Source organism: Panulirus ornatus, chromosome 14 (genome assembly GCF_036320965.1).
Source record: "Panulirus ornatus isolate Po-2019 chromosome 14, ASM3632096v1, whole genome shotgun sequence".
In the NCBI taxonomy this organism is placed as follows: domain Eukaryota; kingdom Metazoa; phylum Arthropoda; class Malacostraca; order Decapoda; family Palinuridae; genus Panulirus; species Panulirus ornatus.
In genome coordinates, this window is record NC_092237.1 from 1,027,374 (window position 1) to 1,050,991 (window position 23,618).

At 43.0% G+C, this 23,618-nt stretch overlaps 1 protein-coding gene across 14 annotated transcripts in view; it reads right to left on the minus strand.

The window, feature by feature from the left end:
• LOC139753130 (uncharacterized) overlaps positions 1 to 23,618 on the minus strand; it is a 250,412-nt gene that overhangs the window by 13,867 nt on the left and 212,927 nt on the right. For 11 of the 14 annotated variants that reach the window (XR_011713652.1, XM_071669258.1, XM_071669260.1 and 8 more), the window contains exons 7-8: positions 6,783 to 7,279; positions 6,298 to 6,468 (exon numbers count right to left, since the gene is read on the minus strand). Coding sequence is in view for 13 of the 14 variants with exons in the window: in XM_071669258.1 (XP_071525359.1) it covers positions 6,298 to 6,468; positions 6,783 to 7,279 (668 nt within the window). In the remaining variant the exon portion in view is untranslated. The remainder of the gene's footprint in view (positions 1 to 6,297; positions 6,469 to 6,782; positions 7,280 to 23,618) is intronic. The other 3 variants (XM_071669269.1, XM_071669257.1, XM_071669267.1) reach the window with 1 other exon arrangement.

A 23,618-nucleotide genomic window follows, 5' to 3' on the forward strand; every position in this document is an offset into this window, starting at 1 on the left:
AGGCCCCGATCACACAAAATCTTTTTCACTCCATCTTTCCACCTCCAATTTGGTCTCCCACTTCTCCTCGTTCCCTCCACCTCCGACACATATATCCTCTTGGTCAATCTTTCCTCACTCATTCTCTCCATGTGCCCAAACCATTTCAAAACACCCTCTTCTGCTCTCTCAACCACGCTCTTTTTATTTCCACACATCTCTCTTACCCTTACGTTACTTACTCGATCAAACCACCTCACACCACACATTGTCCTCAAACATCTCATTTCCAGCACATCCACCCTCCTGCGCACAACTCTATCCATAGCCCATGCCTCGCAACCATACAACATTGTTGGAACCACTATTCCTTCAAACATACCCATTTATGCTTTCCGAGATAATGTTCTCGACTTCCACACATTCTTCAAGGCTCCCAGGGTTTTCGCCCCCTCTCCCACCCTATGATTCACTTCTGCTTCCATGGTTCCATCCGCTGCCAGATCCACTCCCAGATATCCAAAACACTTTACTTCCTCCAGTTTTTCTCCATTCAAACTTACCTCCCAATTGACTTGACCCTCAACCCTACTGTACCTAATAACCTTGCTCTTATTCACATTTACTCTTAACCTTCTTCTTTCACACACTTTACCAAACTCAGTCACCAGCTTCTGCAGTTTCTCACATGAATCAGCCACCAGCGCTGTATCATCAGCGAACAACGACTGACTCACTTCCCAAGCTCTCTCATCCACAACAGACTTCATACTTGCCCCTTTCCAGAACTCTTGCATTCACCTCCCTAACAACCCCATCCATAAACAAATTAAACAACCATGGAGACATCACACACCCCTGCCGCAAACCTACATTCACTGAGAACTAATCACTTTCCTCTCTTCCTACACGTACACAGGCCTTACAATCTCGATAAAAACTTTTCACTGCTTCTAACAACTTGCCTCCCGCACCATATATTCTTAATACCTTCCACAGAGCATCATTATCAACTCTATCATATGCCTTCTCCAGATCCATAAATGCTACATACAAATCCATTTGCTTTTCTAAGTATTTCTCACATACATTCTTCAAAGCAAACACCTGATCCACACATCCTCTACCACTTCTGAAACCACACTGGTCTTCCCCAATCTGATGCTCTGTACATGCCTTCACCCTCTCAATCAATACCCTCCCATATAATTTACCAGGAATACTCAACAAACTTATACCTCTGTAATTTGAGCACTCACTCTTATCCCCTTTGCCTTTGTACAATGGCACTATGCACCCATTCTGCCAATCCTCAGGCACCTCACCATGAGTCATACATACATTAAATAACCTTACCAACCAGTCAACAATACAGTCACCCCCTTTTTTAATAAATTCCACTGCAATACCATCCAAACCTGCTGCCTTGCCGGCTTTCATCTTCCGCAAAGCTTTTACTACCTCTTCTCTGTTTACCAAATCATTTTCCCTAACCCTCGCACTTTGCACACCACCTTGACCAAAACACCCTATATCTGCCACTTTATCATCAAACACATTCAACAAACCTTCAAAATACTCACTCCATCTCCTTCTCACATCACCACTACTTGTTATCACCTCCACATTTGCGCCCTTCACTGAAGTTTCCATTTGCTCCCTTGTCTTACGCACTTTATTTACCTCCTTCCAGAACATCTTTTTATTCTCCCTAAAATTTAATGATACTCTCTCACCCCAACTTTCATTTGCCCTTTTTTTCACCTCTTGCACCTTTCTCTTGACCTCCTGTCTCTTTCTTTTATACGTCTCCCACTCAATTTCATTTTTTCCCTGCAAAAATCGTCCAAAAGCCTCTCTCTTCTCTTTCACTAATACTCTTACTTCTTTATCCCACCACTCACTACCCTTTCTAATCAACCCACCTCCCACTCTTCTCATGCCACAAGCATCTTTTGCGCAATCCATCACTGATTCCCTAAATACATCCCATTCCTCCCCCACTCCCCTTACTTCCATTGTTCCCACCTTTTTCCATTCTGTACTCAGTCTCTCCTAGTACTTCCTCACACAAGTCTCCTTCCCAAGCTCACTTACTCTCACCACCCTCTTCACCCCAACATTCACTCTTCTTTTCTGGAAACCCATACAAATCTTCACCTTAGCCTCCACAAGATAATGATCAGACATCCCTCCAGTTGCACCTCTCAGCACATTAACATCCAAAAGTCTCTCTTTCGCGCGCCTGTCAATTAACACGTAATCCAATAACGTTCTCTGGCCATCTCTCCTACTTACATAAGTATACTTATGTATATCTCGCTTTTTAAACCAGGTATTCCCAATCATCAGTCCTTTTTCAGCACATAAATGTACAAGCTCTTCACCATTTCCATTTACAACACTGAACACCCCATGTATACCAATTATTCCCTCAACTGCCACATTACTCACCTTTGCATTCAAATCACCCAACACTATAACCCGGTCTCATGCATCAAAACCACTAACACACTCATTCAGCTGCTCCCAAAACACTTGCCTCTCATGATCTTTCTTCTCATGCCCAGGTTCAAGTCAATTGGGAGGTAAGTTTGAATGGAGCAAAACTGGAGGAAGTAAAGTGTTTTAGATATCTGGGAGTGGATCTGGCAGCGGATGGAACCATGGAAGCGGAAGTGGATCACAGGGTGGGGGAGGGGGCAAAAATTCTGGGAGCCTTGAAGAATGTGTGGAAGTCGAGAACATTATCTCGGAAAGCAAAAATGGGTATGTTTGAAGGAATAGTGGTTCCAACAATGTTGTATGGTTGCGAGGCGTGGACTATGGATAGAGTTGTGCGCAGGAGGATGGATGTGCTGGAAATGAGATGTTTGAGGACAATGTGTGGTGTGAGGTGGTTTGATCGAGTAAGTAACGTAAGGGTAAGAGAGATGTGTGGAAATAAAAAGAGCGTGGTTGAGAGAGCAGAAGAGGGTGTTTTGAAATGGTTTGGTCACATGGAGAGAATGAGTGAGGAAAGATTGACCAAGAGGATATATGTGTCGGAGGTGGAGGGAACGAGGAGAAGAGGAAGAACAAATTGGAGGTGGAAAGATGGAGTGAAAAAGATTTTGTGTGATCGGGGCCTGAACATGCAGGAGTGTGAAAGGAGGGCAAGGAATAGAGTGAACTGGAGCGATGTGGTATACCGGGGTTGACATGCTGTCAGTGGATTGAATCAAGGCATGTGAAGCGTCTGGGGTAAACCATGGAAAGCTGTGTAGGTATGTATATTGCATGTGTGGACGTATGTATATACATGTGTATGGGGGTGGGTTGGGCCATTTCTTTCGTCTGTTTCCTTGCGCTACCTCGCAAACGCAGGAGACAGCGACAGCAAAAAAAAAAAAAAAAAAAAAAAAAAATATATATATATATATATATATATATATATATATATATATATATATGGGTAAAACTGAAAGTTGATGGAGAGAGATGGGTGATTATTGGTGCATATGCACCTGGGCATGAGAAGAAAGATCACGAGAGGCAAGTGTTTTGGGAGCAGCTGAATGAGTGTGTTAGTGCTTTTGATGCACGAGACCGGGTTATAGTGATGGGTGATTTGAATGCAAAGGTGAGTAATGTGGCAGTTGAGGGAATAATTGGTATACATGGGGTGTTCAGTGTTGTAAATGGAAATGGTGAAGAGCTTGTACATTTATGTGCTGAAAAAGGACTGGTGATTGGGAATACCTGGTTTAAAAAGCGAGATATACATAAGTATACGTATGTAAGTAGGAGAGATGGCCAGAGAGCTTTACTGGATTACGTGTTAATTGACAGGCGCGCGAAAGAGAGACTTTTGGATGTTAATGTGTTGAGAGGTGCAACTGGAGGGATGTCTGATCATTATCTTGTGGAGGCTAAGGTGAAGATTTGTATGGGTTTTCAGAAAAGAAGAGTGAATGTTGGGGTGAAGAGGGTGGTGAGAGTAAGTGAGCTTGGGAAGGAGACTTGTGTGAGGAAGTATCAGGAGAGACTGAGTACAGAATGGAAAAAGGTGAGAACAATGGAAGTAAGGGGAGTGGGGGAGGAATGGGATGTATTTAGGGAATCAGTGATGGATTGCGCAAAAGATGCTTGTTGCATGAGAAGAGTGGGAGGTGGGTTGATTAGAAAGGGTAATGAGGGGTGGGATGAAGAAGTAAGATTATTAGTGAAAGAGAAGAGAGAGGCTTTTGGACGATTTTTGCAGGGAAAAAATGAAACTGAGTGGGAGATGTATAAAAGAAAGAGACAGGAGGTCAAGAGAAAGGTGCAAGAGGTGAAAAAGAGAGCAAATGAGAGTTGGGGTGAGAGAGTATCATTAAATTTTAGGGAGAATAAGAAGATGTTCTGGAAGGAGGTAAATAAAGTGCGTAAGACAAGGGAGCAAATGGGAACTTCAGTGAAGGGCGCAAATGGGGAGGTGATAACAAGTAGTGGTGATGTGAGAAGGAGGTGGAGTGAGTATTTTGAAGGTTTGTTGAATGTGTTTGATGATAGAGTGGCAGATATAGGGTGTTTTGGTTGAGGTGGTGTGCAAAGTGAGAGGGTTAGGGAAAATGATTTGGTAAACAGAGAAGAGGTAGTAAAAGCTTTGCGGAAGATGAAAGCCGGCAAGGCAGCAGGTTTGGATGGTATTGCAGTGGAATTTATTAAAAAAGGGGGTGACTGTATTATTGACTGGTTGGTAAGGTTATTTAATGTATGTATGACTCATGGTGAAGTGCCTGAGGATTGGTGGAATGCGTGCATAGTGCCATTGTACAAAGGCAAAGGGGATAAGAGTGAGTGCTCAACTTACAGAGGTATAAGTTTGTTGAGTATTCCTGGTAAATTATATGGGAGGGTATTGATTGAGAGGGTGAAGGCATGTACAGAGCATCAGATTGGGGAAGAGCAGTGTGGTTTCAGAAGTGGTAGAGGATGTGTGGATCAGGAGTTTGCTTTGAAGAATGTATGTGAGAAATACTTAGAAAAGCAAATGGATATGTATGTAGCATTTATGGATGTGGAGAAGGCATATGATAGAGTTGATAGAGATGCTCTGTGGAAGGTATTAAGAATATATGGTGTGGGAGGCAAGTTGTTAGAAGCAGTGAAAAGTTTTTATCGAGGATGTAAGGCATTTGTACGTGTAGGAAGAGAGGAAAGTGACTGGTTCTCAGTGAATGTAGGTTTGTGGCAGGGGTGTGTGATGTCTCCATGGTTGTTTAATTTGTTTATGGATGGGGTTGTTAGGGAGGTAAATGCAAGAGTTTTGGAAAGAGGGGCAAGTATGAAGTCTGTTGGGGATGAGAGAGCTTGGGAAGTGAGTCAGTTGTTGTTCGCTGATGATACAGCGCTGGTGGCTGATTCATGTGAGAAACTGCAGAAGCTGGTGACTGAGTTTGGTAAAGTGTGTGAAAGAAGAAAGTTAAGAGTAAATGTGAATAAGAGCAAGGTAATTAGGTACAGTAGGGTTGAGGGTCAAGTGAATTGGGAGGTAAGTTTGAATGGAGAAAAACTGGAGGAAGTAAAGTGTTTTAGATATCTGGGAGTGGATCTGGCAGCGGATGGAACCATGGAAGTGGAAGTAGATCATAGGGTAGGGGAGGGGGCGAAAATCCTGGGAGCCTTGAAGAATGTGTGGAAGTCGAGAACATTATCTCGGAAAGCAAAAATGGGTATGTTTGAAGGAATAGTGGTTCCAACAATGTTGTATGGTTGCGAGGCGTGGACTATGAATAGAGTTTTGCGCAGGAGGATGGATGTGCTGGAAATGAGATGTTTGAGGACAATGTGTGGTGTGAGGTGGTTTGATCGAGTAAGTAACGTAAGGGTAAGAGAGATGTGTGGAAATAAAAAGAGCGTGGTTGAGAGAGCAGAAGAGGGTGTTTTGAAATGGTTTGGTCACATGGAGAGAATGAGTGAGGAAAGATTGACCAAGAGGATATATGTGTCGGAGGTGGAGGGAACGAGGAGAAGAGGGAGACCTAATTGGAGGTGGAAAGATGGAGTGAAAAAGATTTTGTGTGATCGGGGCCTGAACATGCAGGAGGGTGAAAGGAGGGCAAAGAATAGAGTGAATTGGAGCGATGTGGTATACCGGGGTTGACATGCTGTCAGTGGATTGAATCAAGGCATGTGTATGGGGGTGGGTTGGGCCATTTCTTTCGTCTGTTTCCTTGCGCTACCTCGCAAACGCGGGAGACAGCGACAAAGCAAAAAAAAGCACTGAAAGGTAAGTCACCATAAAATTATTTTCATGTAGTGTATTATTTAAGCAATTCTAATTAATGAACTTACAATTAGATCTTGCTTTGAATATTTTCGAAGGCGGCGAGAAGGTGTAGGACGCAAGGATTCTGAGGCTGTCCTTGCTGTTGATTGAGAGGATCCTGCAGCATAGACACGACTCTGGGACTCACCACCAGCCAATCCAAGAAGGATCAGCCCACCATCATCCTGCAACAGATACTTAGTCTTTCTTATTGTTGGATGACTTAAACGTTAAGCATGGATTCTGCACAGACCACTAACACTAGATATATCACATATGATAGAAAAGAATTCCTGAAAGGGAGCCAATTATTTCAGTAGTCTATATTCACTATATACAAATGTAATATCTATGTTTTTCATTGTAATGATTACCAGTATCAAACCAAAACCATTACTGATACTCTTGGTTGTGTAATACTATAGTTATTCACTTCCTGCCAACTCCTAAGGCAATGGTTAATTTGAGCAAGAGGTATACTCAAGCTCAATGCCCTGTGTATGCATCTTACTATTGTATTTTGAACAGATGAAGAGGGATGCTGTGAAGTTCCCACTCTCATCACAGTTCCACAGCTTGTTATTATGCCAGACATATTTTGTTCCCCTAAATCTTCTGTTTGAGTCACTTTTACTGCTTGTGCAAGTGGATCATCATCATGGCTTAAGCTGACAGTTGCCCTTGATGTTCCATCTGATCTGTGTTCTTCATGCATATCAATGGGTTCCTGATGAATAACCACTTCCTCCTGGGCCGTCAAGAATTCAGCAGCAGTCTGATGTTCTTGGTGTTGGTGTAAGTGACTGTTCATGGAGGAAGGAATTTCAACCGAGGTCTGGACTTCTGAATCAGTGACTCCAGTTCCATGTTCAATCTTAATCTGCACCCTCTTCATTGTCCTGCTGCCATCCCCAGAAGTCTCTAGACCACCAGAACGTGCATCTTCAAGCTCCACCTCCTCACACATGGCCATCAGATCTAAAGCAGTTCCAGGTTTCTTCCTCTGACCTTGAAAAAAAAGAAAAATGAAATAAATGGAAATGGTGAAGAGCTTGTAGATTTATGTGCTGAAAAAGGACTGATGATTGGGAATACCTGGTTTAAAAAGCGAGATATACATAAGTATACTTATGTAAGTAGGAGAGATGGCCAGAGAGCGTTATTGGATTACGTGTTAATTGACAGGCGTGCGAAAGAGAGACTTTTGGATGTTAATGTGCTGAGAGGTGCAACTGGAGGGATGTCTGATCATGATCTTGTGGAGGCTAAGGTGAAGATTTGTATGGGTTTTCAGAAAAGAAGAGTGAATGTTGGGGTGAAGAGGGTGGTGAGAGTAAGTGAGCTTGAGAAGGAGACCTGTGTGAGGAAGTACCAGGAGAGACTGAGTACAGAATGGAAAAAGGTGAGAACAATGGAAGTAAGGGGAGTGGGGGAGGAATGGGATGTATTTAGGGAATCAGTGATGGATTGCGCAAAAGATGCTTGTGGCATGAGAAGAGTGGGAGGTGGGTTGATTAGAAAGGGTAGTGAGTGGTGGGATGAAGAAGTAAGAGTATTAGTGAAAGAGAAGAGAGAGGCATTTGGACGATTTTTGCAGGGAAAAAATGCAATTGAGTGGGAGATGTATAAAAGAAAGAGACAGGAGGTCAAGAGAAAGGTGCAAGAGGTGAAAAAAAGGGCAAATGAGAGTTGGGGTGAGAGAGTATCATTAAATTTTAGGGAGAATAAAAAGATGTTCTGGAAGGAGGTAAATAAAGTGCGTAAGACAAGGGAGCAAATGGGAACTTCGGTGAAGGGCGCAAGTGGGGAGGTGATAACAAGTAGTGGTGATGTGAGAAGGAGATGGAGTGAGTATTTTGAAGGTTTGTTGAATGTGTTTGATAATAGAGTGGCAGATATAGGGTGTTTTGGTCGAGGTGGTGTGCAAAGTGAGAGGGTTAGGGAAAATGATTTGGTAAACAGAGAAGAGGTAGTGAAAGCTTTGCGAAAGATGAAAGCCGGCAAGGCAGCAGGTTTGGATGGTATTGCAGTGGAATTTATTAAAAAAGGGGGTGACTGTATTGTTGACTGGTTGGTAAGGTTATTTAATGTATGTATGACTCATGGTGAGGTGCCTGAGGATTGGCGGAATGCGTGCATAGTGCCATTGTACAAAGGCAAAGGGGATAAGAGTGAGTGCTCAAATTACAGAGGTATAAGTTTGTTGAGCATTCCTGGTAAATTATATGGGTGGGTATTGATTGATTGAGAGCATCAGATTGGGGAAGAGCAGTGTGGTTTCAGAAGTGGTAGAGGATGTGTGGATCAGGTGTTTGCTTTCAAGATTGTATGTGAGAAATACTTAGAAAAGCAAATGGATTTGTATGTAGCATTTATGGATCTGGAGAAGGCATATGATAGAGTTGATAGAGATGCTCTGTGGAAGGTATTAAGAATATATGGTGTGGGAGGCAAGTTGTTAGAAGCAGTGAAAAGTTTTTATCGAGGAAGTAAGGCATGTGTACGTGTAGGAAGAGAGGAAAGTGATTGGTTCTCAGTGAATGTAGGTTTGCGGCAGGGGTGTGTGATGTCTCCATGGTTGTTTAATTTGTTTATGGATGGGGTTGTTAGGGAGGTAAATGCAAGAGTTTTGGAAAGAGGGGCAAGTATGAAGTCTGTTGGGGATGAGAGAGCTTGGGAAGTGAGTCAGTTGTTGTTCGCTGATGATACAGCGCTGGTGGCTGATTCATGTGAGAAACTGCAGAAGCTGGTGACTGAGTTTGGAAAAGTGTGTGGAAGAAGAAAGTTAAGAGTAAATGTGAATAAGAGCAAGGTTATTAGGTACAGTAGGGTTGAGGGTCAAGTCAATTGGGAGGTGAGTTTGAATGGAGAAAAACTGGAGGAAGTGAAATGTTTTAGATATCTGGGAGTGGATCTGGCAGCAGATGGAACCATGGAAGCGGAAGTGAATCATAGGGTGGGGGAGGGGGCGAAAATCCTGGGGGCCTTGAAGAATGTGTGGAAGTCGAGAACATTATCTCGGAAAGCAAAAATGGGTATGTTTGAAGGAATAGTGGTTCCAACAATGTTGTATGGTTGCGAGGCGTGGGCTATGGATAGAGTTGTGCGCAGGAGGATGGATGTGCTGGAAATGAGATGTTTGAGGACAATGTGTGGTGTGAGGTGGTTTGATCAAGTGAGTAACGTAAGGGTAAGAGAGATGTGTGGAAATAAAAAGAGCGTGGTTGAGAGAGCAGAAGAGGGTGTTTTGAAGTGGTTTGGGCACATGGAGAGGATGAGTGAGGAAAGATTGACCAAGAGGATATATGTGTCGGAGGTGGAGGGAACAAGGAGAAGAGGGAGACCAAATTGGAGGTGGAAAGATGGAGTGAAAAAGATTTTGTGTGATCGGGGCCTGAACATGCAGGAGGGTGAAAGGAGGGCAAGGAATAGAGTGAATTGGAGCGATGTGGTATGCCGGGGTTGACGTGCTGTCAGTGGATTGAAGCAGGGCATGTGAAGCGTCTGGGGTAAACCATGGAAAGCTGTGTAGGTATGTATATTTGTGTGTGTGGACGTATGTATATACATGTGTATGGGGGGGGGGGGGGGTTGGGCCATTTCTTTCGTCTGTTTCCTTGCGCTACCTCGCAAACGCGGGAGACAGCGACAAAGTATAATAAAAAAAAAATATATATATATATATATATATATATATATATATATATATATATATATATATATATATATATATATAAGAGAAAGGTGCAAGAGGTGAAAAAGAGGGCAAATGAGAGTTGGAGTGAGAGAGTATCATTAAATTTTAGGGAGAATAAAAAGATGTTCTGGAAGGAGGTAAATAAAGTGCGTAAGACAAGGGAGCAAATGGGAACTTCAGTGAAGGGCGCAAATGGGGAGGTGAAAACAAGTAGTGATGATGTGAGAAGGAGATGGAGTGAGTATTTTGAAGGTTTGTTGAATGTGTTTGATGATAGAGTGGCAGATATAGGGTGTTTTGGTCGAGGTGGTGTGCAAAGTGAGAGGGTTAGGGAAAATGATTTGGTAAACAGAGAAGAGGTAGTATAAGCTTTGCGGAAAATGAAAGCCGGCAAGGCAGCAGGTTTGGATGGTACTGCAGTGGAATTTATTAAAAAAGGGGGTGACTGTATTATTGACTGGTTGGTAAGGTTATTTAATGTATGTATGACTCATGGTGAGGTGCCTGAGGATTGGCGGAATGCGTGCATAGTGCCATTGTACAAAGGCAAAGGGGATAAGAGTGAGTGCTCAAATTACAGAGGTATAAGTTTGTTGAGTATTCCTGGTAAATTATATGGGAGGGTATTGATTGAGAGGGTGAAGGCATGTACAGAGCATCAGATTGGGGAAGAGCAGTGTGGTTTCAGAAGTGGTAGAGGATGTGTGGATCAGGTGTTTGCTTTGAAGAATGTATGTGAGAAATACTTAGAAAAGCAAATGGATTTGTATGTAGCATTTATGGATCTGGAGAAGGCATATGATAGAGTTGATATAGATGCTCTGTGGAAGGTATTAAGAATATGTGGTGTGGGAGGCAAGTTGTTAGAAGCAGTGAAAAGTTTTTATCGAGGATGTAAGGCATGTGTACGTGTAGGAAGAGAGGAAAGTGATTGGTTCTCAGTGAATGTAGGTTTGCGGCAGGGGTGTGCAATGTCTCCATGGTTGTTTAATTTGTTTATGATGGGGTTGTTAGGGAGGTAAATGCAAGAGTTTTGGAAAGAGGGGCAAGTATGAAGTCTGTTGGGGATGAGAGAGCTTGGGAAGTGAGTCAGTTGTTGTTCGCTGATGATACAGCGCTGGTGGCTGATTCATGTGAGAAACTGCAGAAGCTGGTGACTGAGTTTGGTAAAGTGTGTGAAAGAAGAAAGTTAAGAGTAAATGTGAATAAGAGCAAGGTTATTAGGTACAGTAGGGTTGAGGGTCAAGTCAATTGGGAGGTAAGTTTGAATGGAGAAAAACTGGAGGAAGTAAAGTGTTTTAGATATCTGGGAGTGGATCTGGCAGCGGATGGAACCATGGAAGCGGAAGTGGATCATAGGGTGGGGGAGGGGGCGAAAATCCTGGGAGCCTTGAAGAATGTGTGGAAGTCGAGAACATTATCTCGGAAAGCAAAAATGGGTATGTGTGAAGGAATAGTGGTTCCAACAATGTTGTATGGTTGCGAGGCGTGGGCTATGGATATAGTTGTGCGCAGGAGGATGGATGTGCTGGAAATGAGATGTTTGAGGACAATGTGTGGTGTGAGGTGGTTTGATCGAGTAAGTAACGTAAGGGTAAGAGAGATGTGTGGAAATAAAAAGAGCGTGGTTGAGAGAGCAGAAGAGGGTGTTTTGAAATGGTTTGGGCACATTGAGAGAATGAGTGAGGAAAGATTGACCAAGAGGATATATGTGTCAGAGGTGGAGGGAACGAGGAGAAGTGGGAGACCAAAGTGGAGGTGGAAAGATGGAGTGAAAAAGATTTTGTGTGATCGGGGCCTGAACATGCAGGAGGATGAAAGGAGGGCAAGGAATAGAGTGAATTGGATCGATGTGGTATACCGGGGTTGACGTGCTGTCAGTGGATTGAATCAGGGCATGTGAAGCGTCTAGGGTAAACCATGGAAAGCTGTGTAGGTATGTATATTTGCGTGTGTGGACATATGTATATACATGCGTATGGGGGTGGGTTGGGCCATTTCTTCCGTCTGTTTCCTTGCGCTACCTCGCAAACGCGGGAGACAGCGGGAAAAAAAGAGAAAAAAAAATATATATATATATATTTATATATATATATTTTAATTACTTGATTGCTGTTTCCTGCATCAACAAGGTAGCTCCAAGAAAAAAAAAAGAAGACCCATCCACTTGTATACATACATATATACATACTCATCAACATATACACAGACATATACATATATGTATACACATCTACATATTCATACTTGCTTGCCTTCATCCTTTCCTGCTGCCAACTCCTACATCAGCGAGGTAGCACCAGGAAAACAGACAAAAAAGGCCACATTCGTTCACACTCAGTCTCCAGCTATCATGTGTAATGCACTGAAACCACAGCTCCCACTCCACATCCAGGCCCAACAGACCTTTCCATGGTTTACCCCAGATGATTCACATGCCCCGGTTCAGCCCACTGACAGTATGTTGACCCAGTTATAATACATCGTTCCAATTCACTATTCCTTGCACACCTCTCACCCTCTTGTAGCATGTTCAGTTCTCAATTGCTCAAAATATTTTTCACTCCATCCTTCCACCTCCACTTTGGTCTCTCGCTTCTCCTTATTCCCTCCACCTCTGACACATATATCCTCTGTCAACCTTTCTTCACTCATTCTCTCCTTATGTCCAAACCATTTCAACACACCCTCTTCTCTCTCAACCACACTTTTTATGTCCACACATCTCTCTTACCCTCTCATTACTTACTGGATCAAACCACCTCACACCACATATTTTCCTTAAATATTTCATTTCCAACACATCCACCCTCCTCCATACAACCTTATCTATAGCCCATGCCTTGCAACCATATAATATTGTTGGGACTACTATTCCTTCTAACATACCCATTTTTGCCCTCCGAGATAATGTTCTCTCTCTCCACACATTCTCCATTGTTACCAGAACCTTTGCCCCTCCCCCACCCTATGACTCACCTCTACTTCTATGGTTCCATATGCTGTTAAGACCACTCCCAGATATCTAAAACACTTCACTTCCTCCAATTATTCTCCATTCAAACTCACAACTCAATTAACTTTTACTCTCAGTTTTTTCCTTTCACACACTTTTCCAAACTCAGTCACCAACTTCTGCAGTTTCTCACTCAAATTGGTCACCAGTGCTTTACCATCAGTGAACAACTGACTTACTTCCAGGCCCTCTCATCCCCAATGGACTGCATACTCACCCCTCCCTCCAAAACTCTTGCATTTACCTCCCTAACTACCCCATCCATAAACAAATTAAACAACCATGGGGACATCACTCACCCCAGCCAAAGACCGACCTTCAATGGGAACCAATCACTCTTCTTCCTACTTAAACACATGCCTCACATCTTTGATAAAAACTTCTCTGCTTCTAGTAGCTTACCTCCCATGCCATATACTCTTGACTTTCCACAAAGCATCTCTATCAATCCTATCTTTTGCCTTCTCTAGATCCATAAATGCTACATACAAATCCATCTGTCTTTCGAAGTATTTCTCACACACATTCTTCAAAGCAAACGCCTGATCCACACATCCTCTACCACTTCTGAAGCCACACTGCTCCTCCCCAGTTTGATGCTCTGTACATGCCTTCACCTTCTTAATAAATACCCTCCCATACAGCTTTCCAGGAATCAACAAACTTATGCCTCTTTAGTTTGAACACTCACCTTTAAACCCTTTGCCTTCAGCATGATCCATACATACAATGAATATCCTTACCAACCAATCAACAACACAGTCACCCCCCTTCTTAACAAATTTAACTGCAATACCACCCAAACCTAATGACTTACCAGATTTCATTTTCACAAGGCTTTCACCACCTATTCTCTTCACATACCATTCTCCATGATTCTCTCACTTTGCACAGCACTCTGACAAAAACACCTTACATCTGCCAATCTATCTTCAAACATATTCAACAAACCTTCAAAATACTCATTCCATCTCCTCACTTCATCACTACGTTATCACTACCTGCTGTTGCTCCCTTCACTGATGTTCCAAAACATATTTTTCTTCTCCCTAAAGTTTAATGATCCTCTCTCACCTCAACTCTCATTTACCTTCTTTTTCAAACCTTGCACCTTCCTCTTGACCTCCAGCCACTTTCTTTTATACATCTCCCAGTCATTTGCACTACTTCCCTGCAAGTATTGTCTAAATGCCTCTCTTTTCTCTTTCACTAACAACCTTTCTAACCTGCCCATCTCCCACCTTTCTCATGCCACATGCATCTTTTGTGCAAGTCATCACTGCTTCCCTAAATACATCCCATTCCTTAACCACTCCCCTAATCTCATTTTCACTCACCTTTTGCCATACCACTCTCTTCTTATTCTTCTTTTTTGGAAAACCTCTACAAACCTTTACCTTCGCTTCAACAAGATAATGATTAGACATCCCTCCCGCTGCCCCTCTCAGCACATTAACATCTAAAAGTCTCTCTTTTACTAGTTTATTAATTAACATGTAATCCAATAATGCCCTTTGACCATCCCTCATACTCCCATACAGATACTTTTGTATATCTCTCTTTTTAAACCAGGTATTCCCAATCACTAGTCTTTTTACAGCACACAACTCCACAAACTCCTCTTCACCATTTCCATTTACAACACTGAACACCCCATGTGCACCAATTATATCCTCAACTGCCACATTATTCACCTTTGCATTTAAGTCACCCATCTATACTATAACCCAGTCTCATGCATCAAAGCTGCTGACACACTCACTTAGCTGCTTCCAAAACACTTCCCTCTCATAACCTTTGTTCTCATGACCAGGTGCACAGGCACCACGAATCACCCATCTCTCAACATCCACTTTCAATTTTACCAGCATCAATCTAGAATTTACTTTCTTACACTATCACATACTCCCACAACTCCTGCTTTAGGAGTCATGCTACTCCTTCCTAAGTTTTTGTCCTCTCACCAACCCCCGAGTTTACTCCAAAGACTTTCCCAAACTACTCTTCCTCTATACCCTTGAGCTTTGTTTCACTCAGAGGCAGAACATCCAGGTTTCTTTCCTCAAATATACTACCTATCTCTCCTTTCTTCTCATCTTGGTTACATCAACACACACTCAGTCACCCCACTCTAAGCCTTTGAGGAAGATGAGTACTCCCAGCTTGATTCTTTCTTCTGTTTCCCGTTTTAAACATTTTAATACAAGGGGTTGGGGTGGGGGGGTTCTCTAGCCCCCACTCCTGCCCCCTTTAGTTGCCTTCTACGACATGCAGGGGATACATGAAAGTATTCTTTCTCCCCTATCCCCAGGAATACTCACAAACACACACACACACACACACACATATTTTGCTTTGTTGCTGTCTCCCGCGTTAGCAAAGTAGCGCAAGGAAACAGACGAAAGAATGGCCCAACCCACCCACATACATATGTATATACATACACGTCCACACACGCAAATATATATGCCTATACATCTCAATGTATACATATATATACACACACAGACATATACATATATACACATGTACATAATTCATACTGTCTGCCTTTATTCATTCACATCGCCACCCCACCACACATGAAATAACAACCCCCTCCCCCCTCATGTGCGTGAGGTAGCGCTAGGAAAAGACAACAAAGGCCACAGTCGTTCACACTCAGTCTCTAGCTGTCATGTAATAATGCACCGAAACCACAGCTCCCTTTATACATCCAGGCCCCACAGAACTTTCCATGATTTACCCCAGACGCTTCACATGCCCTGGTTCGATCCACTGACAGCATGTCGACCCCGGTATACCACATAGTTCCAATTCCCTCTACTCCTTGCATGCCTTTCACCCTCCTGCATGTTCGGGCCCCGATCACTCAAAATCACCTCCCAATTGACTTGTCCCTCAACCCTACTGTACCTAATAACCTTGCTCTTATTCACATTTACTCTCAGCTTTCTTCTTTCACACACTTTACCAAACTCAGTAGTCACCAACCTCTGCAGTTTCTCATATGAATCAGCCACCAGCGCTGTATCATCAGCGAACACCAATTGACTCACTTCCCAAGCTCTCTCATCCACAGCACACTGCATACTTGCCCCTCTTTCCAAAACTCTTGCATTCACCTCCCTAACAACCCCATCCATAAACCATGGAGACATCACACACCCCTGCCACACACCTACATTCACTGAGAACCAATCACTTTCCTCTCTTCTTACAGGTACACATGCCTTACATCCTCGATAGAAACTTTTCACTGCTTCTAACAACTTGCCTCCCACACCATATATTCGTAATACCTTCCACAGAGCATCTCTATCAACTCTATCATATGCCTTCTCCAGATCCATAAATGCTACATACAAATCCATTTGCTTCTCTAAGTATTTCTCACATACATTCTTCAAGGCAAACACCTGATCCACACATCCTCTACCACTTCTGAAACCACACTGCTCTTCACCAATCTGATGCTCTGTACATGCCTTCACCCTTTCAATCAATACCCTCCCATATAATTTCCCAGGAATACTGAACAAACTTATACCTCTGTAATTTGAGCACTCACTTTTATCCCCTTTGCCTGTGTACAATGGCACTATGCAAGCATCCCACCAATCCTCAGGCACCTCACCATGAGTCATACATACATTAAATAACCTTACCAAACAGTCAACAATACAGTCACTCCTTTTTTAATAAATTCCACTGCAATACCATCCAAACCCGCTGCCTTGCCAGCTTTCATCTTCCGCATAGCTTTTACTACCTCTTCTCTGTTTACCAAATCATTCTCCCTAACCCTCTCACTTTGCACACCACCTCAACCAAAACACCCTATATCTGCCACTCTATCATCAAACACATTCAACAAACCATCAAAATATTCACTCCATCTCCTTCTCACATCACCACTACTTGTTATCACTTCCCCATTAGCCCCCTTTACTAAAGTTCCCATTTGTTCCCTTGTCTTATGCACTTTATTTACCTCCTTCCAAAACATCTTTCCACTCACCCTAAAATTTAATGATTCTCTCTCACCCCAACTCTCATTTGCCCTCTTTTTCACCTCTTGCACCTTTCTCTTGATCACCTGCCTCTTTCTTTTATACATCTCCCACTCATTTGCATTATTTCCCTGCAAAAATCGTCCAATTGCCTCTCTCTTCTCTTTCACTAATAATCTTACTTCTTCATCCCACCACTCACTACCCTTTCTAATCTGCCCACCTCCTACTTTTCTCATGCCACAAGCATCTTTTGCGCAAGCCATCACTGCTTCCCTAAATACATGCCATTCCTCCCACACTCCCCTTACGTCCTTTCTTCTCACCTTATTCCATTCTGTACTCAGTCTCTCCTGGTACGTCCTCACACAAGTCTCCTTCCCAAGCTCACTTACTCTCACCACTCTCTTCATCCCAACATTCTCTCTTCTTTTCTGAAAACCTCTACAAATCTTCACCTTCGCCTCCACAAGATAATGATCAGACCTCCCTACAGTTGCACCTCTCAGCACATTAACATTCAAAAGTCTCTCTTTCGCGTGCCTGTCAATTAACACGTAATCCAATAACACTCTCTGGCCATCTCTCCTACTTACATACGTATACTTATGTATATCTCACTTTTTAAACCAGGTATTCCCAATCACCAGTCCTTTTTCAGCACATAAGTCTACAAGCTCTTCACCATTTCCATTTACAACACTGAACACCCCATGTACACCAATTATTCCCTCAACTGCCACATTACTCACCTTGGCATTCAAATCACCCATCACTATAACCCGGTCTCATGCATCAAAACTACTAACACACTCACTCAGCTGCTCCCAAAACACTTGCTTCTCATGATCTTTCTTCTCATGCCCAGGTACATATGCACCAATTATCACCCATCTCTCTCCATCCACTTTCAGTTTTACCCATATCAATCTAGTTTACTTTCTTACATTCTATCACATACTCCCACCACTCCTGTTTCAGGAGTAGTGCTACTCCTTCCCTTGCTCTTGTCTTCTCAGTAACCCCTGACTTTACTCCCAAGACATTCCCATACCACTCTTCCCCTTTACCCTTGAGCTTCGTTTCACTCAGAGCCAAAACATCCAGGTTCCTTTCCTCAAACATACTACCTACCTCTCCTTTTTTCTCATTTTTGTTACATCCACACACATTTAGACACCCCCAATCTGAGCCTTCGAGGAGGATGAGCACTTCCCGTGTGACTCCTTCTGTTTCCCCATTTAGAAAGTTAAAGTACAAGGAGGGGAGGGTTTCCAGCCCCCCGCTCCCATCCCCTTTAGTCGTCTTCTATGACACATGAGGAATGCATGGGAAGTACTCTTTCTCCCCTATTCCCAGGGGGATGATACAGCGCTGGTGGCTGATTCGTGTGTGAAACTGCAGAAGCTGGTGACTGAGTTTGGTAAAGTGTGTGGAAGAAGAAAGTTAAGAGTAAATGTGAATAAGAGCAAGGTTATTAGGTACAGTAGGGTTGAGGGTCAAGTCAATTGGGAGGTGAGTTTGAATGGAGAAAAACTGGAGGAAGTGAAGTGTTTTAGATATCTGGGAGTGGATCTGGCAGCGGATGGAACCATGGAAGCGGAAGTGGATCATAGGGTGGGGGAGGGGGCGAAAATTCTGGGGGCCTTGAAGAATGTGTGGAAGTCGAGAACATTATCTCGGAAAGCAAAAATGGGTATGTTTGAAGGAATAGTGGTTCCAACAATGTTGTATGGTTGCGAGGCGTGGGCTATGGATAGAGTGGTGCGCAGGAGGATGGATGTGCTGGAAATGAGATGTTTGAGGACAATGTGTGGTGTGAGGTGGTTTGATCGAGTGAGTAACGTAAGGGTAAGAGAGATGTGTGGAAATAAAAAGAGCGTGGTTGAGAGAGCAGAAGAGGGTGTTTTGAAGTGGTTTGGGCACATGGAGAGAATGAGTGAGGAAAGATTGACCAAGAGGATATATGTGTCGGAGGTGGAGGGAACGAGGAGAAGAGGGAGACCAAATTGGAGGTGGAAAGATGGAGTGAAAAAGATTTTGTGTGATCGGGGCCTGAACATGCAGGAGGGTGAAAGGAGGGCAAGGAATAGAGTGAATTGGAGCGATGTGGTATACCGGAGTTGACGTGCTGTCAGTGGATTGAATCAAGGCATGTGAAGCGTCTGGGGTAAACCATGGAAAGCTGTGTAGGTATGAATATTTACGTGTGTGGACGTATGTATATACATGTGTATGGGGGGGATTGGGCCATTTCTTTCGTCTGTTTCCTTGCGCTACCTCGCAAACGCGGGAGACAGCGACAAAGTATAATAAAAAAAAAATTATATATATATATATATATATATATATATATATATATATATATATATATATATTTTTTTTTTTGAAAACCCATACAAATCTTCACCTTAGCCTCCACAAGATAATGATCAGACATCCCTCCAGTTGCACCTCTCAGCACATTAACATCCAAAAGTCTCTCTTTCGCACGCCTGTCAATTAACACGTAATCCAATAACGCTCTCTGGCCATCTCTCCTACTTACATAAGTATACTTATGTATATCTCGCTTTTTAAACCAGGTATTCCCAATCATCAGTCCTTTTTCAGCACATAAATCTACAAGCTCTTCACCATTTCCATTTACAACACTGAACACCCCATGTATACCAATTATTCCCTCAACTGCCACATTACTCACCTTTGCATTCAAATCACCCAACACTATAACCCGGTCTCGTGCATCAAAACCACTAACACACTCATTCAGCTGCTCCCAAAACACTTGCCTCTCTTGATCTTTCTTCTCATGCCCAGGTGCATATGCACCAATAATCACCCACATGTATATACATATGTCCACACATGCAAATATACATACCTACACAGCTTTCCATGGTTTACCCCAGACGCTTCACATGCCCTGATTCAACCCACTGACAGCACGTCAACCCCGGTATACCACATCGATCCAATTACCTCTATTCCTTGCCCTCCTTTCACCCTCCTGCATGTTCAGGCCCCGATCACACAAAATCTTTTTCACTCCATCTTTCCACCTCCAATTTGGTCTCCCACTTCTCGTTCCCTCCACATCCGACACATATATCCTCTTGGTCAATCTTCCCTCACTCATTCTCTCCCTGTGCCCAAACCATTTCAAAACACCCTCTTCTGCTCTCTCAACCACGCTCTTTTTATTTCCACACATCTCTCTTACCCTTACGTTACTTACTCGATCAAACCACCTCACACCACACATTGTCCTCAAACATCTCATTTCCAGCACATCCATCCTCCCGCGCACAACTCTATCCATAGCCCACGCCTCGCAACCATACAACATTGTTGGAACCACTATTCCTTCAAACATACCCATTTTTGCTTTCCGAGATAATGTTCTCGACTTCCACACATTCTTCAAGGCTTCCAGGATTTTCGCCCCCTCCCCCACCCTATGATCCACTTCCACTTCCATGGTTCCATCCGCTGCCAGATCCACTCCCAGATATCTAAAACACTTTACTTCCTCCAGTTTTTCTCCATTCAAACTTACCTCCCAATTGACTTGACCCTCAACCCTACTGTACCTAATAACCTTGCTCTTATTCACATTTACTCTTAACTTTCTTCTTTCACACACTTTACCAAACTCAGTCACCAGCTTCTGCAGTTTCTCACATGAATCAGCCACCAGCGCTGTATCATCAGCGAACAACAACTGACTCACTTCCCAAGCTCTCTCATCCCCAACAGACTTCATACTTGCCCCTCTTTCCAAAACTCTTGCATTCATCTCCATAACAACCCCATCCATAAACAAATTAAACAACCATGGAGACATCACACACCCCTGCCGCAAACCTACATTTACTGAGAACCAATCACTTTCCTCTCTTCCTACACGTACACATGCCTTACATCCTCAATAAAAACTTTTCACTGCTTCCAACAACTTGCCTCCCACACCAAATATTCTTAATACCTTCCACAGAGCATCTCTATCAACTCTATCATATGCCTTCTCCAGATCCATAAATGCTACATACAAATCCATTTGCTTTTCTAAGTATTTCTCACATACATTCTTCAAAGCAAACACCTGATCCACACATCCTCTACCACTTCTGAAACCACACTGCTCTTCCCCAATCTGATGCTCTGTACATGCCTTCACCCTCTCAATCAATACCCTCCCATATAATTTACCAGGAATACTCAACAAACTTATACCTCTGTAATTTGAGCACTCACTCTTATCTCCTTTGCCTTTGTACAATGGCACTATGCACACATTCTGCCAATCCTCAGGCACCTCACCATGAGTCATACATACATTAAATAACCTTACCAACCAGTCAATAATACAGTCACCCCCTTTTTTAATAAATTCCACTGCAATACCATCCAAACCTGCTGCCTTGCCAGCTTTCATCTTCCGCAAAGCTTTTACTACCTCTTCTCTGTTTACCAAATCATTTTCCCTAACCCTCTCACTTTGCACACCACCTCGACCAAAACACCCTATATCTGCCACTCTATCATCAAACACATTCAACAAACCTTCAAAATACTCACTCCATCTCCTTCTCACATCACCACTACTTGTTATCACCTCCCCATTTGCGCAGGAGGATGGATGTGCTGGAAATGAGATGTTTGAGGACAGTGTGTGGTGTGAGGTGGTTTGATCGGGTAAGTAACGTAAGGGTAAGAGAGATGTGTGGAAATAAAAAGAGCGTGGTTGAGAGAGCAGAAGAGGGTGTTTTGAAATGGTTTGGGCACATGGAGAGAATGAGTGAGGAAAGATTGACCAAGAGGATATATGTGTCGGAGGTGGAGGGAACGAGGAGAAGAGGGAAACCAAATTGGAGGTGGAAAGACGGAGTGAAAAAGATTTTGTGTGATCGGGGCCTGAACATGCAGGAGGGTGAAAGGAGGGCAAGGAATAGAGTGAATTGGAGCGATGTGGTATACCGGGGTTGACGTGCAGTCAGTGGATTGAATCAGGGCATGTGAAGGCGTCTGGGGTAAACCATGGAAAGCTGTGTAGGTATGTATATTTGCGTGTGTGGACGTATGTATATGAATGTGTATGGGGGGTGGGTTGGGCCATTTCTTTCGTCTGTTTCCTTGCGCTACCTCGCAAACGCGGGAGACAGCGATAAAGCAAAATATAAAAAAATATATATATATATATATATATATATATATATATATATATATATATATATATATATATATATGTGATAGAATGTAAGAAAGTAAATTCTCGATTAATATGGGTAAAACTGAAAGTTGATGGAGAGAGATGGGTGATTATTGGTGGATATGCACCTGGGCATGAGAAGAAAGATCATGAGACAAGTGTTTTGGGAGCAGCTGAATGAGTGTGTTAGTGGTTTTTATGCACGAGACCGGGTTATAGTGATGGGTGATTTGAATGCAAAGGTGAGTAATGTGGCAGTTGAGGGAATAATTGGTATACATGGGGTGTTCAGTGTTGTACATGGAAATGGTAAAGAGCTTGTAGATTTATGTACTGAAAAAGGACTGGTGATTGGCAATACCTGGTTTAAAAAGCGAGATATACATAAGTATACGTATGTAAGTAGGAGAGATGGCCAGAGAGCGTTATTGGATTACGTGTTAATTGACAGGCGCGCGAAAGAGAGACCTTTGGATGTTAATGTGCTGAGAGGTGCAACTGGAGGGATGTCTGATCATTATCTTGTGGAGGCTAAGGTGAAGATTTGTATGGGTTTTCAGAAAAGAAGAGTGAATGTTGGGGTGAAGAGGGTGGTGAGAGTAAGTGAGCTTGGGAAGGAGACTTGTGTGAGGAAGTACCAGGAGAGACTGAGTACAGAATGGAGAAAGGTGAGAACAATGGAAGTAAGGGGAGTGGGGGAGGAATGGGATGTATTTAGGGAATCAGTGATGGATTGCGCAAAAGATGCTTGTGGCATGAGAAGAGTGGGATGTGGGTTGATTAGAAAGGGTAGTGAGTGGTGGGATGAAGAAGTAAGATTATTAGTGAAAGAGAAGAGAGAGGCATTTGGACGATTTTTGCAGGGAAAAAATGCAATTGAGTGGGAGATGTATAAAAGAAAGAGGCAGGTGATCAAGAGAAAGGTGCAAGAGGTGAAAAAGAGGGCAAATGAGAGTTGGGATGAGAGAGTATCATTAAATTTTAGGGAGAATAAAAAGATGTTCTGGAAGGAGGTAAATAAAGTGCGTAAGACAAGGAAGCAAATGGGAACTTCAGTGAAGGGCGCAAATGGGGAGGTGATAACAAGTAGTGGTGATGTGAGAAGGAGATGGAGTGAGTATTTTGAAGTTTGTTGAATGTGTTTGATGATAGAGTGGCAGATATAGGGTGTTTTGGTCGAGGTGGTGTGCAAAGTGAGAGGATTAGGGAAAATGATTTGGTAGAGAAGAGGTAGTAAAAGCTTTGCAGAAGATGAAAGCCGGCAAGGCAGCAGGTTTGGATGGTATTGCAGTGGAATTTATTAAAAAAGGGGGTGACTGTATTATTGACTGGTTGGTAAGGTTATTTAATGTATGTATGACTCATGGTGAGGTGCATGAGGATTTGCGGAATGATAGAGTGGCAGATAT